Source organism: Conger conger, chromosome 8, assembly GCF_963514075.1.
Source record: "Conger conger chromosome 8, fConCon1.1, whole genome shotgun sequence".
Classification (NCBI taxonomy): Eukaryota; Metazoa; Chordata; class Actinopteri; order Anguilliformes; family Congridae; genus Conger; species Conger conger.
In genome coordinates this window covers 34,369,305-34,388,498 of record NC_083767.1, presented here as the reverse complement: position 1 = coordinate 34,388,498, position 19,194 = coordinate 34,369,305, and the positions used below count along the sequence as shown (strand labels likewise).

The 19,194-nt window shown below is 41.6% G+C and overlaps 1 protein-coding gene across 1 annotated transcript in view; it reads right to left on the bottom strand.

The window, feature by feature from the left end:
* Positions 1 to 19,194, bottom strand: part of LOC133135871 (collagen alpha-1(XXV) chain-like) — an 84,716-nt gene that overhangs the window by 54,215 nt on the left and 11,307 nt on the right. The window contains exons 3-7 of the mRNA XM_061253191.1: positions 19,063 to 19,122; positions 16,200 to 16,316; positions 13,841 to 13,876; positions 3,735 to 3,761; positions 1,183 to 1,209 (exon numbers count right to left, since the gene is read on the bottom strand). Of these exons, the coding sequence (XP_061109175.1) occupies positions 1,183 to 1,209; positions 3,735 to 3,761; positions 13,841 to 13,843 (57 nt within the window). The 5' untranslated portion in view covers positions 13,844 to 13,876; positions 16,200 to 16,316; positions 19,063 to 19,122. The remainder of the gene's footprint in view (positions 1 to 1,182; positions 1,210 to 3,734; positions 3,762 to 13,840; positions 13,877 to 16,199; positions 16,317 to 19,062; positions 19,123 to 19,194) is intronic.

Here is a 19,194-nt window from a genome sequence, read left to right as displayed (position 1 = left end):
GAAATCTGGAAGCCCCTGATCAACAGAGCAAATAACACTACACCACCACATCCGCCCCCCCCTCCATTCAAAAACAATTATTTGTGACCAAAACAGTTACTAAGAAGGCTCCTGAAATTCATCCTCAGTAACAGACAGGGAGTTATAAAAGACTATGTCTAGTTTTAATGATCTATATGTACTCTCAGTGTGCAATTAGGTATTTATTAGATTTTTACTGCTGTAGCCTATCCACTTTTGGTTTGACGTGTTGTGTGTTCAGAGATGCTCTTCTGCATACCACTGTTGTAATGCATAGCAATTTGCGTTACTGTCACCTTCCCTTCTCCTCTGACCTATATTATATATACATATTATATTATATTATATAATATTATATATATAGCCATTGGGCCCTTGAGCAAGGCCCTTAACCCTGCATTGCTCCAGGGGAAGATTGTCTCCTGCTTAGTCTAATCAACTGTAAATCGCTCTATATCCATATTATTGGCATTCGGCAGATGCTCTTATCCGGAGCGATTTACAGTTGATTAGACTAAGCAGGAGACAATCTTCCCCTGGAGCAATGCAGGGTTAAGGGCCTTGCTCAAGGGCCCAATGGCTGATTGTGGCTACACTGGGATTAGAACCACCGACCTTTCGTGTCCCAGTCATTTACCTTAACCACTACGCTAGAGGCCACCTCTTTCATTAACAACACGTTTTTCCCCAGAGAACTGCATCTCACAGGATGTTTTTTGTTTTTCACACCATTCTCGGCAAACTCTAGAGACTGTTGTGAGTGAAAATCATAGGAGATCAGCGGTTTCTGAGATACTCCTGGCACCAACAATCACTCCACGGTCAAATTCACTTAAATGCTTTTATGCATTTAGTTACTGCCACATGATTGGCTGATTAAATATTTGCATTCAAATGCTGGTGTACGGTAGTATTTTGCTCACTGAGGGTACATCAGGTGTGTATTCCTCAAAAAACATCCATAATCTAAAATGTTTTTAATTGAGTTACACTTAAAAGATCTACTTCAAAAATACAGCTCAATAAGGCCAGGAGGGTCAAGCATCCGCATCTTACATATACAATAATATTATAACGACTAAACCGGGTCACTCTACTCTAAAGTCACCTTTTTGTGTGCATGAGTGAATTGGGTTCACTGACACCTCCACTGTCTCTTACCTTCAGTCCATCAACTCCAGGTGGGCCCTGAACAAAAGAAAAAGTTTTGGGAAAATAAGGTGTCAAGTACAAATTACACATTTCACACATTTATGAAGTTCGGTCAGGAAACTCTAGCTTCAGCAGCCAGCCATTGGTCGGCCTCTGCAATACTCATACTCAACCAATCACACACACGCATCACTACATGTTGTCATACTCAACCAATCACACACACATCACTGCATGTTCTCATACCCAACCAATCAAATAAACACATCACTAAATGTTCTCATACTCAACCAATCAGTCAAATACAAATAACGACATAGCACATGTGCATACAGGTTGTACTGTACATATACATTATACTTTTAATCTAAAATATGTGCGTTGAAATACTATTATTGTAATATGCACTGAGGTTTAAGCCTGTTTTCTGGGAATGTTGAAGGAGCGTTCATTTGGGAGGAGGTACAGAGTATAATTAGATGACATAATCGAACTTTGAGTGCAACATCAAGATGGCGGGGGGGGGGGGGGTGAAGATTGGGCCTACCCTACACAACAGCGTTCGCCAGTACGCAGAATCTTTCAGAAATATTGGACCGCATTGGTTTTATGCCTTCTGGTCTCGCCGCCCTTTGTGCTGTTATCCCATTTCTATCTGTAGCCCTCTCTGCCCTCTGAATAAAGCCTTCTGAATAAAGTGGAAAATACATGAGGGCAGGCCATATTCTCTCTTTTTATATAGAAAAGAAAAAGATGAAAGCGGCACTTCACCCACATTAATGCCCGGTTACTTTGTTCACTCACAAAAAGGCAAACATTTCCGAATTGGTCATTATATAAAAGGGAACACTATTAGGATGAAACAATCTGGGTTTACATTGAGGTCCAATTTGAGGCTTCGGGGAGAGGGCCTGTCGAAACGGGAGAGAAGGTAAAGGCCCCCATTCTGCTAATCATTAATACAGCGATGCTCCATGGGAGCAGTGATCCCCGACAACAAATGACAACACAGACAGGAAGTTTCTAATTGGGTTTCATACTGGTAATCGCCTGACCACCAAGTCCCACATCTGTTGGCTACTGAACTTTACGCACAGGTGTGTTTGTGTATTAAGGCCTGGGTCAAATACATAATTGTTTTTCGTGCACAATTAAATATATTTCTGTGCGCAAATTATCTTGCCTGGTGAAATTGAGCCAACCAAGAGGACCTGAAGGCAGGGTTTGCCATTTTTGAGAGTATTTCATGCTGTTGTTTCCAAAACAATTACGTATTTGACCCAGGTCTGTGTGTGTGCATGTGTGTGTGTGCGTGTGTGTGTGTGTGTGTGTGTGGGTGTGTGCGTGCATGTGTGTGTGATGGAGACTGGGGGAGAGAGACATAGAGATAGGGAGAAATATAGATAAATGAATGATAAATAAAAGGGGGGGAGAAGATGAGAGATCAGATTAAGGGAGAGAGAAAATAGAGGGAGTGAGAGAGATGAGATAGGGATCAGGGGAGAGAGAGATAGAGAGGGACAGTCCCAAAATTCATCATTGCTTGAGAAAAGGGGCATGTCCAATCAGTCCAATTCTTTGGCCAACACATCCAATCCAAGGAAAACAGTGGAGGTGATGATAGAGTAGCGTTTTCTCACATCACCCTCTTGCCGACTGCCAGTGTTTGTTTTTGTGTGTGAGGTGGTGATAGAGCAGTTTGTACACATTGCGTACACTTCGATTGCTGGGGCCAAATCTCATGTGTGCTGTTGAAAGTCTCTGGACGGTATTCAACCAAACAAACAGTTTGGCTTTAACCGCAACTGCCAAAGTTTGGCGAGTTTGGCTGACACCAAACTCTCCAAACTGTATTCACGTACTGTAAGCACAAAGCCTCCCTCTCTCTCATGTTTATGGGACCGTCGAAATTAAGGAACAGTGTTGATTCAATCCAGGTATCTGTTTTTTGTGAACTGGTGTTTTTCACAGTTGTTTTTGAGCGATACAGGGGCAGGATCCAGAGCTTCCCAAAAAATTAATAATTCCAAGAACCCATTTAATAACTCAGTATTTTTCTGAGCCGCCTCTTGTTAATGTGCAGCCTAACATCATGGTAAAACATGGAATGTAAAGGAGTACCAACAAGTGCAATGTTTCATCATTGGCGTTCAGGTGTATTTTGTAATCTATATCAACACCACAATAAAAACCATAATATTATTTTATCATTTCAAGAAAGTCATATGCACCATAGATGATATAGCAAAATTACATGGAATCCCTCCTACGCTATTTTGATTTGAATCCAAAAATTTAAACTTTCCCCTCACAAACACAGTTCAGCAATCAGTAAAACTAACTCTGAACTTAGCTAAACTTAACTTGCGAAGAAAAAATGTATTGCTTTAACTTGAAAGTCATTGAAAAGGACACATGTCAATTGAACACAGGACTTAATCAAGAACCTTGGTTTGCCAGTGGCAGTGCCACTGAGAGTATACACAGCCATACAGCTTTGATGAGAAATATGGTAGGACTATGGGACAGCATACACTCATAGGAAAGGGCCTTCATATTACCTTTTGTCCTGGAGGTCCCTCTGGCCCCTGAAAAGGAGAAAAAATTTAATATTAGCACATTGTAGTGCATTTCTTCAGACAGTTCATTTATAAGAGAATGGCTGCACCCTAGTCTCAGCTTCATGTAGTGAATAAAATCCCTGTAAAGATGTTTGGGCTGGAAGCAGGACTATAATGTTCTCTTTGTTTTATGTGGATAAAAACGAAATAGTCAAACATAGAGAACGGAGCTTTTGGGATGCAAGGAAAAAAAACAATGAGCCCAAATTCATCATATTGCGCAGCATGGTTCCCCCCCCAGGCAGCCAAATCACAAATAGACTCTTTCATGAAGTCAGAAGAGTGAAAAGGGGATTTGGGATAAATTCTTTTACATTTCCATCTCCTTAGTTTTTCCACACCTGGCATCATGTTATTGTACCAAACCAGGACATGTGCTGAACATGTGAATTCCAGAGAATAACACTGATGTTCTCCATTACTGTAAGTTACTCTGGATAAAAGTGACAGTCTCCACTGCTGTACATGGCTCTCGATAAGACTGTCAGCCTCCACTGCTGTATGCCACTCTAGATAAGACTGTCAGCCTCCACTGCTGTACGCCGCTCAATATAAGACTGTTACTCTCCACTGCTATAAGTTACTTGAGATAAGAATGTCAGTCTCTACTGCTATAAGTTACTTGAGATAAGAGTGTCAGTCTCCACTGCTATAAGTTACTTGAGATAAGAGTGTCAGTCTCCACTGTTGTAAGTTACTCTGGATAAGAGTGTCAGTCTCCACTGTTGTAAGTTACTCTGGATAAGAGTGTCAGTCTCCACTGTTGTAAGTTACTCTGGATAAGAGTGTCAGTCTCCACTGTTGTAAGTTACTTGAGATAAGAGTGTCAGTCTCCACTGTTGTAAGTTACTCTGGATAAGAGTGTCAGTCTCCACTGTTGTAAATTACTTGAGATAAGAGTGTCAGTCTCCACTGCTGTATGCCACTCAAGATAAGACTGTCAGTCTCCACTGCTATAAGTTACTTGAGATAAGAGTGTCAGTTTCCACTGCTGTATGCCACTCAAGATAAGACTGTCAGTCTCCACTGCTATAAGTTACTTGAGATAAGAGTGTCAGTCTCCACTGTTGTAAGTTACTCTGGATAAGAGGGTCAGTCTCCACTGTTGTAAGTTACTTGAGATAAGAGTGTCAGTCTCCACTGTTGTAAGTTACTTGAGATAAGAGTGTCAGTCTCCACTGTTGTAAGTTACTCTGGATAAGAGTGTCAGTCTCCACTGTTGTAAGTTACTCTGGATAAGAGTGTCAGTCTCCACTGTTGTAAGTTACTTGAGATAAGAGTGTCAGTCTCCACTGTTGTAAGTTACTTGAGATAAGAGTGTCAGTCTCCACTGTTGTAAGTCACTCTGGATAAGAGTGTCAGTCTCCACTGTTGTAAGTTACTCTGGATAAGAGTGTCAGTCTCCACTGTTGTAAGTCACTCTGGATAAGAGTGTCAGTCTCCACTGTTGTAAGTTACTCTGGATAAGAGTGTCAGTCTCCACTGTTGTAAGTTACTCTGGATAAGAGTGTCAGTCTCCACTGTTGTAAGTTACTTGAGATAAGAGTGTCAGTCTCCACTGTTGTAAGTTACTCTGGATAAGAGTGTCAGTCTCTACTGTTGTAAGTTACGTGAGATAACAGTGTCAGTCTCCACTGTTGTAAGTTACTTGAGATAAGAGTGTCAGTCTCCACTGTTGTAAGTTACTTGAGATAACAGTGTCAGTCTCCACTGTTGTAAGTCACTCTGGATAAGAGTGTCAGTCTCCACTGTTGTAAGTTACTCTGGATAAGAGTGTCAGTCTCCACTGTTGTAAGTTACTTGAGATAAGAGTGTCAGTCTCCACTGTTGTAAGTTACTTGAGATAACAGTGTCAGTCTCCACTGTTGTAAGTCACTCTGGATAAGAGTGTCAGTCTCCACTGTTGTAAGTTACTCTGGATAAGAGTGTCAGACTCCACTGTTGTAAGTTACTTGAGATAAGAGTGTCAGTCTCCACTGTTGTAAGTTACTTGAGATAAGAGTGTCAGTCTCCACTGTTGTAAGTTACTCGAGAGAAGAGTGTCAGTCTCCACTGCTGTAATTTACTCGGGATAAAAGTGTCAATTTCCACTGCTGTAAATTACTCTAGAGAAGAGTGTCAGTCTCCATTGAAATGCTATGTAATGTAATGAATTGGAGGGTGGAATAAGTCCAAAGAAACCAAGACATCCAAAGCCCTACCACTGCCTGCTGTGCTGAAAGAACAGACTGTTACTGTATCGATCCCAAGTCCGTGTGGCTCTGCCAGGGCCTAGCACGTGAGCCAGGGCCCTATATGTGCAGAAAAACAAGATGAAGATCCCCATCAATCCTCCATTACTGCTGACGCAGCAAATCCCACCAAGCGCTTGGGCATGTGGTAACAGGGGGCCAGATTGGGCCAGAAATCTGCACCAAAGAGAAAACCAGCACGTGTCTCGGCACTGACACAGAAGAATCTCGGGCAAAAACATGCCCCTTCTTGCACTTATGCTGCTCTGAGCCACTATTGACAGATTCAATTAGCGCTTCTGAGTGGGCCATACCCCACCTACCCCACCACCCATCGCCTGTGCATGAAACCAGCATGAGATGGGATGTCAGGAAGGTGAGGGGATGCAGCCATTCTTCACATATACACGTATATATTGCTGGCTAGGGGTACAATTTTATTTACTTATAGGGTAGCTCCCCAACAACAAGCTTTGGTACCTTATTAGGCACTTTCCTCCCTTTATTTCTTTATTTCTTTCCTCTTTCTACCCCCCCCCTCTCTGTTCTCCTCTCTCTCTCTCTCTCTCTCTCTCTCTCTCTCTGCCCTAGTCGATACAGACAGCCTGCCAGCCAAAGGTCTGAAACAGAGCAGAACCCGTCCGCTGAGATCACCGGGTCCTCTTTGGCTCCTTCTAACTTATCTGGTGTTTTTGCGTTCGGGTGCCATGATTAATTACACCGTCGGAAGAGCAGGCGGGAGAACAAACAGACTCTGTATAAGCTGAGCGGCCCACCTTCAGCGACTTCACTGCTCCACTGAGGGATGGCCTTCACCATGAAACCTCATGCTGAGAGGGAATCACTCAGAGAGAATAGGGGAAAAAGTGAAGTCTGTTGCTACACGAATATTAATGTTCTTTTGATACGCTGATGTTATTACTTTCCCTGGCTTCATAAACACACTCAAATGAATGGAAACACTGCTGAAAAATGTTACCTCGGTCAGATATTAGATCCCAGATCCAACTCTGTGATTTGTTTACTATTTTATGGTTGAGATATATTTTTGCTAGGGAGGTAGGGTAGGGTACGAGCACCCAGTCCACTCTACAGAGTGAATACCATTGGCTTACCATAGTACCATGTCATTGGCTGTGCAGCCAGAGAGATGATGTACTTATGCCCTGTGATTGGCTGATACAGGTATCCGGGGAGGCTGACATTCACAGTGGTGTAGCAGTGCTGGTCATTTCTAATTGGCACCTGAGTTTTGTGACTAGATTCTAACAGATACAGTGCATTTCATGTGGTAGAGATTGTGTGTCCTGTTCAACGAAATCAAATGAAACACATTCCTCAGTAGTGACAGTTGAAAATAATTAAATCAAATTAAATAAAAATTGTTACAGGTTCTTATTTTTCCTGTATGTGCAGATGTGCCAGCAGTGGGGTTAGGGAGCCCTAGTCCCTAATGCCTTTTACATAACCCTCCCTGTAAGTGTAGCCTCAGAAATATGGCAACTACATGCATCAGAGTGATGCATTTGCTGATGCCAGTGATATGTTTATGCACGCATTTCTTGAGTACATCATTGGTTAACATATTTGCTTACTATAGCCTGATTGGCACTACAGTAAGCTGTTTAAAGAATGGATGCTAAACAGACAGTGCACTGACAGAAAGTGCTGGTTGACTAGGGCCACCCTCAGACAAAAAGTGTTCTTTGGCTGGTCTCCATAGAGGAACCATTTTTAGTTCTTTATGGAACCCTCTATCATAGGTGTGAAGCATGAAAGCTCCCAGACAATGAACTATTTTGCCTGCAGAAGAACCATTGAACTAGATGGGGTTCTTCTACAAGATCACAGGGTTTTTTGGGACCATATTTTTTGGAGAGTGTATCTCTAAACCCCCCGCCTCTGGGAATATAAGCGCAAACAAGAATTCTGTTATTTAAAACTTCCGCAAAGCGAGGACATTTATACTGCACCCAGTGTGTCGCGAGTAAGCAGTGCTGTAAACTATTCCATCTGAACAATATGAAAAAGTCCCAAATGTAAGGTTACCTTATGATTCACTTCAACCTCTCCATGACCCGGGAGAGGTTTGATTCACTGAATCAACGTTTCAATCATTCAGCTACAGGAAGTCTGTGATGAGTCATTGCTCCATGTGTTCTGGCTCGAGGAGAACTACTCATCAGGGCTTTACAAGACAGGCGTCTTTCCCAGCGAAGGAATTGGACCAAGAGATGTCTGCCCTCCTCATACAATCAAGCGTCTGCCTTGTGTTGATATTAAATTACAGGTGGATACATCTTTATTCATATTTCCCAGTGCTACATGTTGTGTTTACATTACTGCAACTTGTCAGTTGCTGGTCAGTGGCTTATATAAAAGCTGTATCACAAATGTGGCTCCTCTTCCATCTCTTTCTGAGTCTGGTTCATGGGTAATCTAGAAACGCCCAAGAACATGTTGTGTGTCAGGCCCCTGTACAAAGAAACGGTACATTATTATGGATGCTTGCATGCCTTCTGCTGGGTGATTTTTGGTGAGGGCCTGCCTGTGAGCTCATGGGCGATATTGGCTCAGGCGGTAAGAGCAGTTGACGGAGGGTTTCCAGTTCGATCCCCCGCCCGGGCTGAGTCGAAGTGTCCCTGAGCAAGACACCTAACCCCTAAATGCTCCAGACGAGCAGGTTGGTGTGTGAGTGTGTGCGTGAATGGGTGAATGAGAAGCATCAACTGTACACCGCTTTGGATAAAGGCGCTATATAAATGCCAGCCATTTACCATCTACATTGCCAGAGGCCAGGGGTGTGTGTGTGGTGGGAGGGTGTTCCCCATTTTTCCACGTGAATGACAACACAGTGGATCAGCTGGAATAATTAGAATAGCGTGAATGGAGCATTCCATATTTCCACAAAACTCCTAAGGCCACCAAAATGCACACTGCATGAGACTTTCCCTCTAATGGCGGTTTACCTTTGGAAAAGGAAGGCAAGCCATGCCTTGGGTCTGCCAAACTGCCAAACTGTAAATTGAAAAATGAAACCCTACCTCCACACAGTAATGCTATGGCACTGATAACTCAAATTCCTGTAAAGGGTTTTTCTTTTTCCTGATCTTGCTTGAGAGAGAACTCCTCTGTTAATGAGAGCCACATGCTTAGATGGCTCAGATTCTTCTCTTCGCCTGACAATAGTGTCTAGATCAAAAATCCAAAAGCGCTCTCTGCTCTGCGAAAGCAGGGCTCTGGACCACGTCCTAAAGAAGCAGGATGATCATGCGTCTGCAGCTCTCCTCCAGAAGCAGTTACCAGAGGCGCCTCTAAATCTCCACAAACTCAGCCATCCGCTCAAAAATTCTGGTCTTTCTACTTACATGGTAAGTAAATTTTGTTCTTTGTCTCTGCCCTCCTCTTCCTCACTCCCCAAACCCTTACTAACCACTCCTGTGGAGACAACTCCACTTATATTTTCTAAAGTTATTAATTTGCTCATTTTTTTCTTTATTGTACCCTAATGATCATTACAATCATATTCTACCTTCTACATTAATTGTAATTGGCTTATTTTTTTTGCATCTTTATTTAAATAACACAATTTATATCCAATATTCAGCATCCCTAACTATATCCTTGCCGTAGGCTAATAGTCCTAGAAGGGGAATGGCTATTATTGTTTTTTCAGCCATGAGAGTGCTGCAGCAAGATGAGAAGGAAGCTGAATGTCTGGGCTTGAAAGAAACAGGGCCATGGATAGCACCAACTATACAAAAAAACCATAAAATTGGGCTGATAAGGAGACTTGACACCCTTTCAAAGAGTGAATAATAATCGCTCACCTAAATGGGACAGGCCCTCCATGCCAGACCGTGACATTCTACCTTGTGAAAAGTACATTAGTGTCACAGATTGTACGAGGCCCTGAAACATTAAGTCCTCCGGTCGTGGCAGAGAGATCAGCCTTGACATTTCTGCAGTGTGTTCAGTGGAAATTCAGCCCGTGTCACCGGGAGAATTCTCATTTCTTTCTCGACATATTGTTGGCCTTTGTTATGACTCTGCAAAGCTTCACAGTGGAGGTCAGACAAGGTTAATTTACAGAGGAATAAAGACTTTGAGATGTGAATTCTCAAAGGTTTTGAGTGGAGTGTGTGTGAGAGAGTGTATGTGCGTGTGTGTGTGTGTGTGAGTGTGGGCGTGTGTGCATAATACAGCGCAAACGGGCATTCCAAAATAAACTCAGTGGCACCAGCCGCCTGCAAAAGTCCTTTACACTTGTTGATTTAATTTACAATCCTGCAACCATCACACAAATACACTAATAAATGTTTAATCAAATTACACAGGCACTTCTGGTTACAGTATGGCTAAGAAAAGTGAATCAGTTTTAAGAGACCTGGGGGGTCTCTTATTATTGCATATTTGCCACACTGAATGGTTTCAGATCTTTAGACAACATGTTATCATCAGACAAAGGCAACCTGAGTAAACACAAAAACATTTTTGTAATTTATTAATTCACTTAATGAAAAAGTTTTCAAACATCCATATCAGCCAGGTGAAAAAGAAATTGCCCCCTTAAACCAAATAACTGGTTGCACCACCTTTAGAATCCATAACCGCAACCAAACACTGCCTATAATTTGATATCAATATTTTACATCCCTGTGGAGGAATTCTATCTCCACTATTTGCAGAACTGCTTTAATTCAGATAAATTGGTAGTTTTTTTTAGCATGACCTGCTTGTTTCAGGTCCTGCCATGGCATCTCTATTGTTTTAAAGTTCGGACTTTGACTAGGCCTCTCAAAAAAGCCTTTTTGATGTTTTCAATCATTGTCTTGCTGCATAACCCAAGCACACTTCAGCTTCAGCTCATGGATAGATGACCGGATATTCTCCTTAAGAATCTTTTGGTACAGAGCAGAATTCATGATGCCTTCAATAATGGCAAGCAGTCCAGGCCCAGAGGCAAAGCCATGCCCATACCATCACACTGCCATCAGAATGTTTGACTCTTGGTACAATGTTCTTCCTGTGAAATACTGTATTTGTATCATTGATCAACCATTCCTAACTTACTATGTACAGATAATGGGAATTAAATCAGCGTGACGTCACAACAGCAAAGAACTTACGTCCGGGTGGATAATGGCTCTGGCTGCCTGCTGCTGTTGACGAATATGAATAGGAGGCAGTGTTTTCCGTGTCATTTAACCAAGTAAATGTTGGAATAAAAAAATGATTTGTGAAAACTGAACGATTTTTTTAAATGATATGATTTATACGATTTATACGAGTGGTCTTGCTAGCTAATTTAACATTAATGTTAGCTGGCAGCACCTCATAGCCTTGTAGCTAACAATAGCTAGCCAACATCATTAACATGAATAACCACTGCAAACTGGCTAGCTAGCGTTCATGGAAACTGTATTACTATAATGTTACTACCAAAACTTGTTAGTTTACAACAGGCAAGGTTGGATTTAACGTTTCATGTTATCATCCCAGTTATCATCCTGTATTCTACACGGCCGCCGATGAGCGTTTACACAACAACGTCTGTGAAGGACATGATCAATAGAATTTTTCTGGTTTTGTTTTTTGTTTTTGCCCCCATGTTTTGTTTCTGACATCTTATACTGGGCGTCTCTGTGACAACTGTCATCGAGTGTGCCGAGCACCTGTCAAAACTGAGACCACCCTTTAATCGGACTGTAGGCCCTGGGTTATCCTCATTACATTTGGCATTACAGTCCAAAAAACAACACGATTTCGGCATTGTTATCTGGCTAATTGTTTCTACACAGCTCCGGTTCAGTCGATTTTGAAGTAACGTTACTTCGTTCTGTGGCTGAGTGGCCACTCGGAAGTATCTCAGCAACCTTTGTTTACAAACATTCTGATTTCATCTATAGTTTCCACTTTTGACTCATCTGTCTATAGAGCACTACCCAAAAAGGCTTGGGAATAATCCAGGTGCTTTTTGCAAATGTGAAACGAGGATTGAGGTTTCTAATCATTTTTACAAATGAGTTTTGTGTTTCACTTTGTCTAATATTACATTTATTAATATTACATTATAGTGAGTGTGGCAGCGCTATATGTTTGCGTTGGTTGGCACTTCCATTCAATACTGCAAATTTTGAACCTCAATATCTCACCCGAAGCCAATCTCAATGCCATTTTGCAGGTCTACTACAATGGCTGCTTTGTTATGGATACCCTTAACGAATTAGCATAAAACATTACGATTTTTGGTGCAAAAATAACTACTTTTAAATCCAACAGATCCTGACACAAGACCACTCATTCTTTGGGAAATTCAGAAATATACATGATTTCTCATTGCATGACTACATTTTATTAAATTTCAATTAGACCTCAATGCCCTAAATGCAATGATGGAGAGCAGGCTGATGTTAGCGTTAGGGCTGATCAATTTAATATCCTGTCTTTTGCGGCCTACAGCAAATGCAACATTTCACTTAAAACATAGTTTTTTGTGATTCATACTACATTATGAAAGATTCTGAAACCATTCAGTGTCGCAAATATGCAGTAATAGAGGAAATCAGGAAGGGGACCAATACTTCTTCAAGACACTGTATTGTTTTTCTGCAACATTGTGATTTTGTTTAAAATGTGTGGAGACTGATGTCATCAAGACACCGGACAAATCTCAAATGGAGACGGTTCTGTGTTCAGCTGGGACTTCTGTCCAATTGTAGTTCTGCAGTGTTGGCACCAGGACACAGACCAAAGCATTCCATGCATTTTTAAGAGGGAACATTTCATTAAATGGTTTATATACTAAGCAGCAAAAGCAGCATTCAATCAGTGCTAACTGGAAGTGGTTCGTTCCAGTAATGGGTTTCATGTGAGAAAATAAACTCTTAAAAGCATTTCATAAGAATCTGCTGTTCGCACATCAAGCCTGAGCAGAGCCTGAACTCCCCCATGAACCATGAAAATATGATCTTAGCGCCGGATAACAGTTTAATGTTTAATGTATGTCCAGTGTTTTGAATACAAATGGCAGCTGTGTAGAGTCAAAGCCATTCAATTTATATCAGTCAAATTACTTTGAATAACTGACAAATGGGGATTTGCAATGAGTGATAGAGGAACAGCTTTGTTTATTGGTTATTTCAATGGATTACCAATTGCAACAATATGACCAGAGAAAATAATTTAACCATTTCCCTGACATGTTGTACTTTTATGACTTCTCAAAGCAGCAGATGCATCCATTCGGCCTTTGATTCTCCCAGATGGGAAGGTTATGATTACTGTGGTTTTCATTTAAAGTAAAAACATCAAAACCTTTCCTTGTTCATGATCACACACAAAAAAGAAGTCACTGTATGGATGCCCGAAATGCAAAACATCCATTTTTTTTTCTTATTTAAATCTTCTTGAAAGCAGAGTACATTGATGTCTATGACAAATAAACTACAATTAAAAACTGCCCAGCTACAATCCTCATGAGAAGCAACTGCCTTCTATAGAAAGTCAGCAGGGTAGTATAACTGTTTTGAAACTATCTCAAAGCGTACAGGTTCCATTCCCAGGTAGGGCACTGCCATTGTACCATTCAGGCGAGGCACTGAATTCTTGAAGTATAAACATCACGTGTGAAAACACTACGTAATGCATATACCTTGCATATACAAAATATACTGTATATACAAAAAGTCAGCAGTGTAGGGTGCTCTGGATAAAAGCACTTACTAAATGGCTGAATTGTAACAGATCCAGGGTATAGAGTGTGGTTGAAAAGCAGCTTGCGATGTGCCAAGAAGGAAAGAGTAAAGTGCTTACCATCAACCCCAATTCGCCTGGGTTCCCTGGCTCTCCCTGTAACAGTGACAGAGGGTGTGTTACTTTGCACACTACTGTCAGGGACAGAACAGAACAGTGTAACAACTGTGTAATTCTCAGCGTAACTCTTGGGTCTTTATGTCAATGCAAGGCCCCCAGTGAAACCTACATCTTGTCATCACACTCTGAAAAAAATGGGCTCCTCCAATCACAGAGCATGTTGGGAGACAATCAACAGACCAACACTGACAGTGATTAGTGTATACTTTCTGGGTACTTTCTGGTAAAACCCACGGGGGTATACATATATCACCCATATAGTATATGCCCTAATTGTCGACCAATCAGTCAACATTATTATTGATTGATAACAGCACTCTGTGACTGGTGGGGCTCCTCACTGTTTTGTTTTTCTCTGCGTAAGGTGACATCATGTCTACCTTACCCCAACATTGTTATATATATCTCTGACATGGCTTAACTTCCTGCTGTCTATGTGGTGACTATTATTTCACTGTGAGAAGGTGCTCAGATGCTGCAGTAATTATATAAAATTGCCATATTAATAACATCGTTTTAACAGTAGACTAGTAGTAATAACATTGTACTTGCCAAGTAAGTATGCACTATTATATTGTACTTACAACTCCGAAACATCTTTGTGGACATATTTCGGTAGTTCATTTCTGCTGCAGTCAATCCAGAATTTTTCTCTCTATTCACCCCCATTCACACAGTGTTTTATAATGTGTACATACAGCATAGTTACACTGTACTTACTGTACACTGTATTTGTGGATAGACAGTATTTATTGTCAGCATAGACACTTATTTCAAAGTTGGACCGATTCCAGAAGCACACACACACATGCACTCATACCATTCTCTGCAGATCTATCCTATTCTATCATTATTTTATTTTCTTGCTGCAGTAATAGCTTTCTGTCTTGTGATACGGCTACAAAGAAAGCCGTATCACAAGATCGCCATTTTCACAACTTCATAGCAGCGCGGGTGTTCCGGAAGCATCCGATTTGCATCAAAACGCAATTACATTTTGTCAAAACAAGGATGACTAATTGGTTTGTTTCTGGGAAGTTGGACAACAGGGGAGGAGATACAGTGAAAAAGGGCACTGTATAAATCTGTGAGTGACTATGAGAGAATCATTGAAAATAGGATGTCTAGCATTCAACAGAGTTCAACAGAGGCAAAAGTGTGCTGGAAATCTGCTTTGATTTTGAACCAACCGGGGGAGCCGAAACTGGTAATCATCGGAACTTGGAGCAAAACACACAAATAGTGCTTCATATTTTTAAGGCTATCTTGGAGGAAGTCTGCCAGCAGAATAAAGCAAACACAGGAAAATGGGTTTGGGGGACTGGTGCAAGTTTATGACAGTAAATAACATTATCCAGTCCAGAAAGTACATACATTAACACGCCATCCCATCTTTCCAGCCTCACACACATGGAATACGTTATGACTTTTTTATCGGAGAGCGGAAAAAACAAAACATAAACTGTGATTAAGAAATTGATTCTGAGAAACGGGGCATTTTTAAAGGTATGGGCACCCGTTTCAAATGTTATCACTTCATTGAATAGGCTTTATCAGTGGTTATCAACCTCATATATATGGGCCTACTACACCTACTAGTACATTCAGAAGACTGTTATCATCCTTTCACAAGGTTGATCAATCATACAAATACAAGAAGACTCCAGATCCAGTATAATTCAATTGAGTGATAACATTTGAAACGGGTGTTTTAATTCGGCTTACCTGAAAACACTAAGTTATGCTTCAAACTTAATTGTTGTCTTTACCAGTGATATTTACTTGTGTATTTGGATGTTTTGCTTGGCTTGATAAGTGGTTTGTTCATACATTTGCTTGTTGCAGTATTACAAAAATAAATAAATAAATAAATAAAATAAAATAGGCCCTGGTCCTTATCTTTGTTGTGCAGGTAGCTGTTGAAATTGTACTTATGGGTATGCACTTTGCACTTTGTTGTACGTCACTCTGGATAAGAGCGTCTGCCAAATGCCATTAATGCAATGTAATGTATTTGGCAGACATGCTGAGGGACACAGTGAATTCCTACTGAATCTGGGGTGTTCTTGTATTCATACTGTTCATCAACCATGTGAATAGAACAGACAACGGTCTTCAGAACCAACCCGTGGGTGTAGTAGGCTCCTACTAACCCATATGGGGCTTATAACCATTGATAATGCCCATTAAATCCAGTGATAACATTTGAAACGGCTCATATGGGGTGAGTAGTCAGAGGACATATTAAGCTGGTTTTAATATATGACAACTAGGAGATGTTGGTGAGGATGTTACTCACCGAAAGACCTGGGACTCCCCTGGGACCATCTTTACCTGTGTCGCCTGGGGGCCCTCGAGGACCGGGGGGGCCTGGGGGCCCCGGTGGTCCGGGGGGGCCAGCTTGCCCCTGATCTCCCTGAATTACAGGGGAAGGAGGAAAGAAAAATTAGTAAAACACAATTGGATATTGCAGAACATATGTAAGAGTACTAATGTCAGAGGAAAACAGATTGCTTTTATCATTTTCAAGTGATGGGCTTACGATTAAGCACTTTGTTATGAAATGGAGACTGTTCTATTGGAAGTTTGAGTGGTGTTGTTCTTATGGATAATAGGAAAGTTGAAAAAAGTATGCAACACTGGTTTTGAGAGTATGTGTGTGTGTGTGTATGTGTGTGTGTGTGTGTGTGTGTGTGTAAGAAATTATAAGTCGAAATAATAATTCAATCAATCTGCTTACGGCTATGGGCTCAAACTATGTTTCACTTTTTAATTGAATAATTAATTGGTCATGTGGGTTGAAATCACTTATGATGGACATACATACAGTAACTTCCCATTAATGTTTAAGTTTTTTTAGGAAAATCAATGAAGACAAAACGTGGTGACGGTGGCAGATGAAATTTAATATTTTCAAGAAACTTTATTCTTTATTAAGGTTTCACGCTCTCAGACACTGAGACTTTGAGCCAGAACTAACAGTGTAAAATAATTAATAACCATAAGAAAAGCAAGAAATAATAATAATAATAATAATAATCAAATGTATAAGATAAAAAAATATATATTAATCTTATTTCATGCCTCAGAGACAGATACCATACACTTGATCCACTTACCAAACAGAAAAACCAAAAACAAGCTGTCACAGGCAAGGGTTTGATGCTCTGAAGACATCATCCGTATAAATGAGCCCTCAAGCCTTCATCAGTGTAAACTGCTGTGATACGTGTTTTAAAAAGCGGCTTCAGCAAAAAGAAAGCCAATCTGTATTCAGTCTTCTACTGGTCCCTGGTGATCAAACCTAACTGGTCATACCAAGGAACATGTACTGTACTTGTGATGCAGTGTATGGAAACCCTACAGTAGCAGGCAAACTGGTGAGAGGAGGAGAGGGTAGAGGGAGGAGAGGAGTGATGGATGAGAGAGAGAGGAGAGAAATGGTAGGCACTACCTTAATGAGCCGGCGTTTAATAAGCTGCTGATCAGCGGAAAGAAAGCCATGATTGATCTTAGGGAAGACCATCTGAGTAGGTGCAGAGTTCAGAGGTCAGAGGTCAGTGGGACAGGTGAAGGTCGGAGAAGGAGATAGCCCAAGGAGGTCCCCGAATAAATGGTGGTGGAGAAGAAGAGATAAAAAGGAGGGAGGGGGAAAAAGAAGAAATAGATTAGGAACGTGACAGAAAAAAAAAAAAAAAACCCAAGCTCAGTGCCTTCGCTGTTGGGAGAGATCAACGCTTTTCCATGAGGTTCTGGGCGAAGCGTCTCAACCTCGTTTGGGTGCCAAAGAAAGAACGGGAAACTGCCCGCAACGAAGGCGCTGTCATGAGCACAACAGAGCTTAGCGCCAAGTCAGACCCACGGAGATTCACACACTGAAAACGAATTTGGAGAAGAGAGTCTGAACCACGCGAATCTCCCCCCTTCCACCCAACCTACCTTCCATTCCAATTCCAATCTCATTCATTGTTCTGCAATGTTTTTCCTTCCAATATACTGCAGAATAGAAAATTTCACAAGCTGGAAGAGTGAGGAGGATTTGAAGAATGTGTGCCTCAGCCAGAAGATTTTTTCCCAGGGCACACATCTACAGAACGTTTTGACCAATTAGCTGCCATGTTGGAAAAAGTGGTTTGTGGCAAAGTGCCTAAATCCATTAAAAAATATATTTCTTTAACTTTTATCATTCAGTATTCCAGCTCTCTAGTTCTTTTTCTTTTCTTTTTTTTCTTTTCTGCACTGGCAGTCTCTGGTCAAGCCCTGCTTCAGTTAGGAAACTGTGCTTTTTCCCATAATCTAACCCTTACGGGTTTGGGAATGCCAGCTACATTCTTTCATGCCAAGTCATTTAAATCTCTAATGGGGGAAATAAACTTTTTCCCACGGCTTGAGAAACCGGCTGTACCTGACCACACCTAACAGTAATTGGCAATTGACCTTTTGTTTTTATCTTTTAACAAGGTATGCCACACAATACCCTGCACTGGCAATGACCTTGGGAAACAGGGCGGACTGTAGCATAGTGGTTAAAGTACATGACTGGGACCCGGTGGTTCGATCCCCGGTATAGCCACAATAAGATCTGCACAGCCGTTGGGCCATTGAGCAAGGCCCTTAACCCTGCATTGCTCCAGGGGACAATTGTCTCCTGCTTAGTTTAAATCAACTGTAAGTCACTTTGGATAAAAGCGTAAGCCAAATGACATGTAATGAAACAAAGCTGGTAAGGAATTTAATGGAATTTGACCAGGACACCAGGGGTTAACTCCCCAATACTTTTTTGAAAAACGCCACAGGAACTTCAATGACCGCAGTGAGTCAGGACCTCATTTCAATCCCCGAATGAAGGATGCAACCTCCTACAGCACAGTGTCCCCATCACAGTCACTGTTGGGCTCTGAGCAGTAAGTGGTGATCCTTGATGGGTGAAATGGCCTGTTCTTGTCATCGTGAAAGCGTATGTAGTCACCATCAGTCAAGATTAAGTCTAGCAGGAGGTCATGTTGCAATCAATTTCTTGTGTCAGACAACATCATTGGGAGTTGGGTGGTGTGGGTGGGGGGGAGGGGTGGCGATGTTCAGACCCACTTTCAGACCCCGTTCCCAGTGTGCGCGTGGGCTCCTCATGCCTGACCTAGCGCGTCTAGGCCGCCACCACAAACCTTAACGGTCAGGATCTGATTGCTGTGCAAAGCCGCCAGAGAAGGGGGGCCAGGTAACCCCTGGAGGGGACACACAGCACAGGTACACAACACAGGCAGGCAGGGCATGCGGACAGAGCACAGGCACAATGC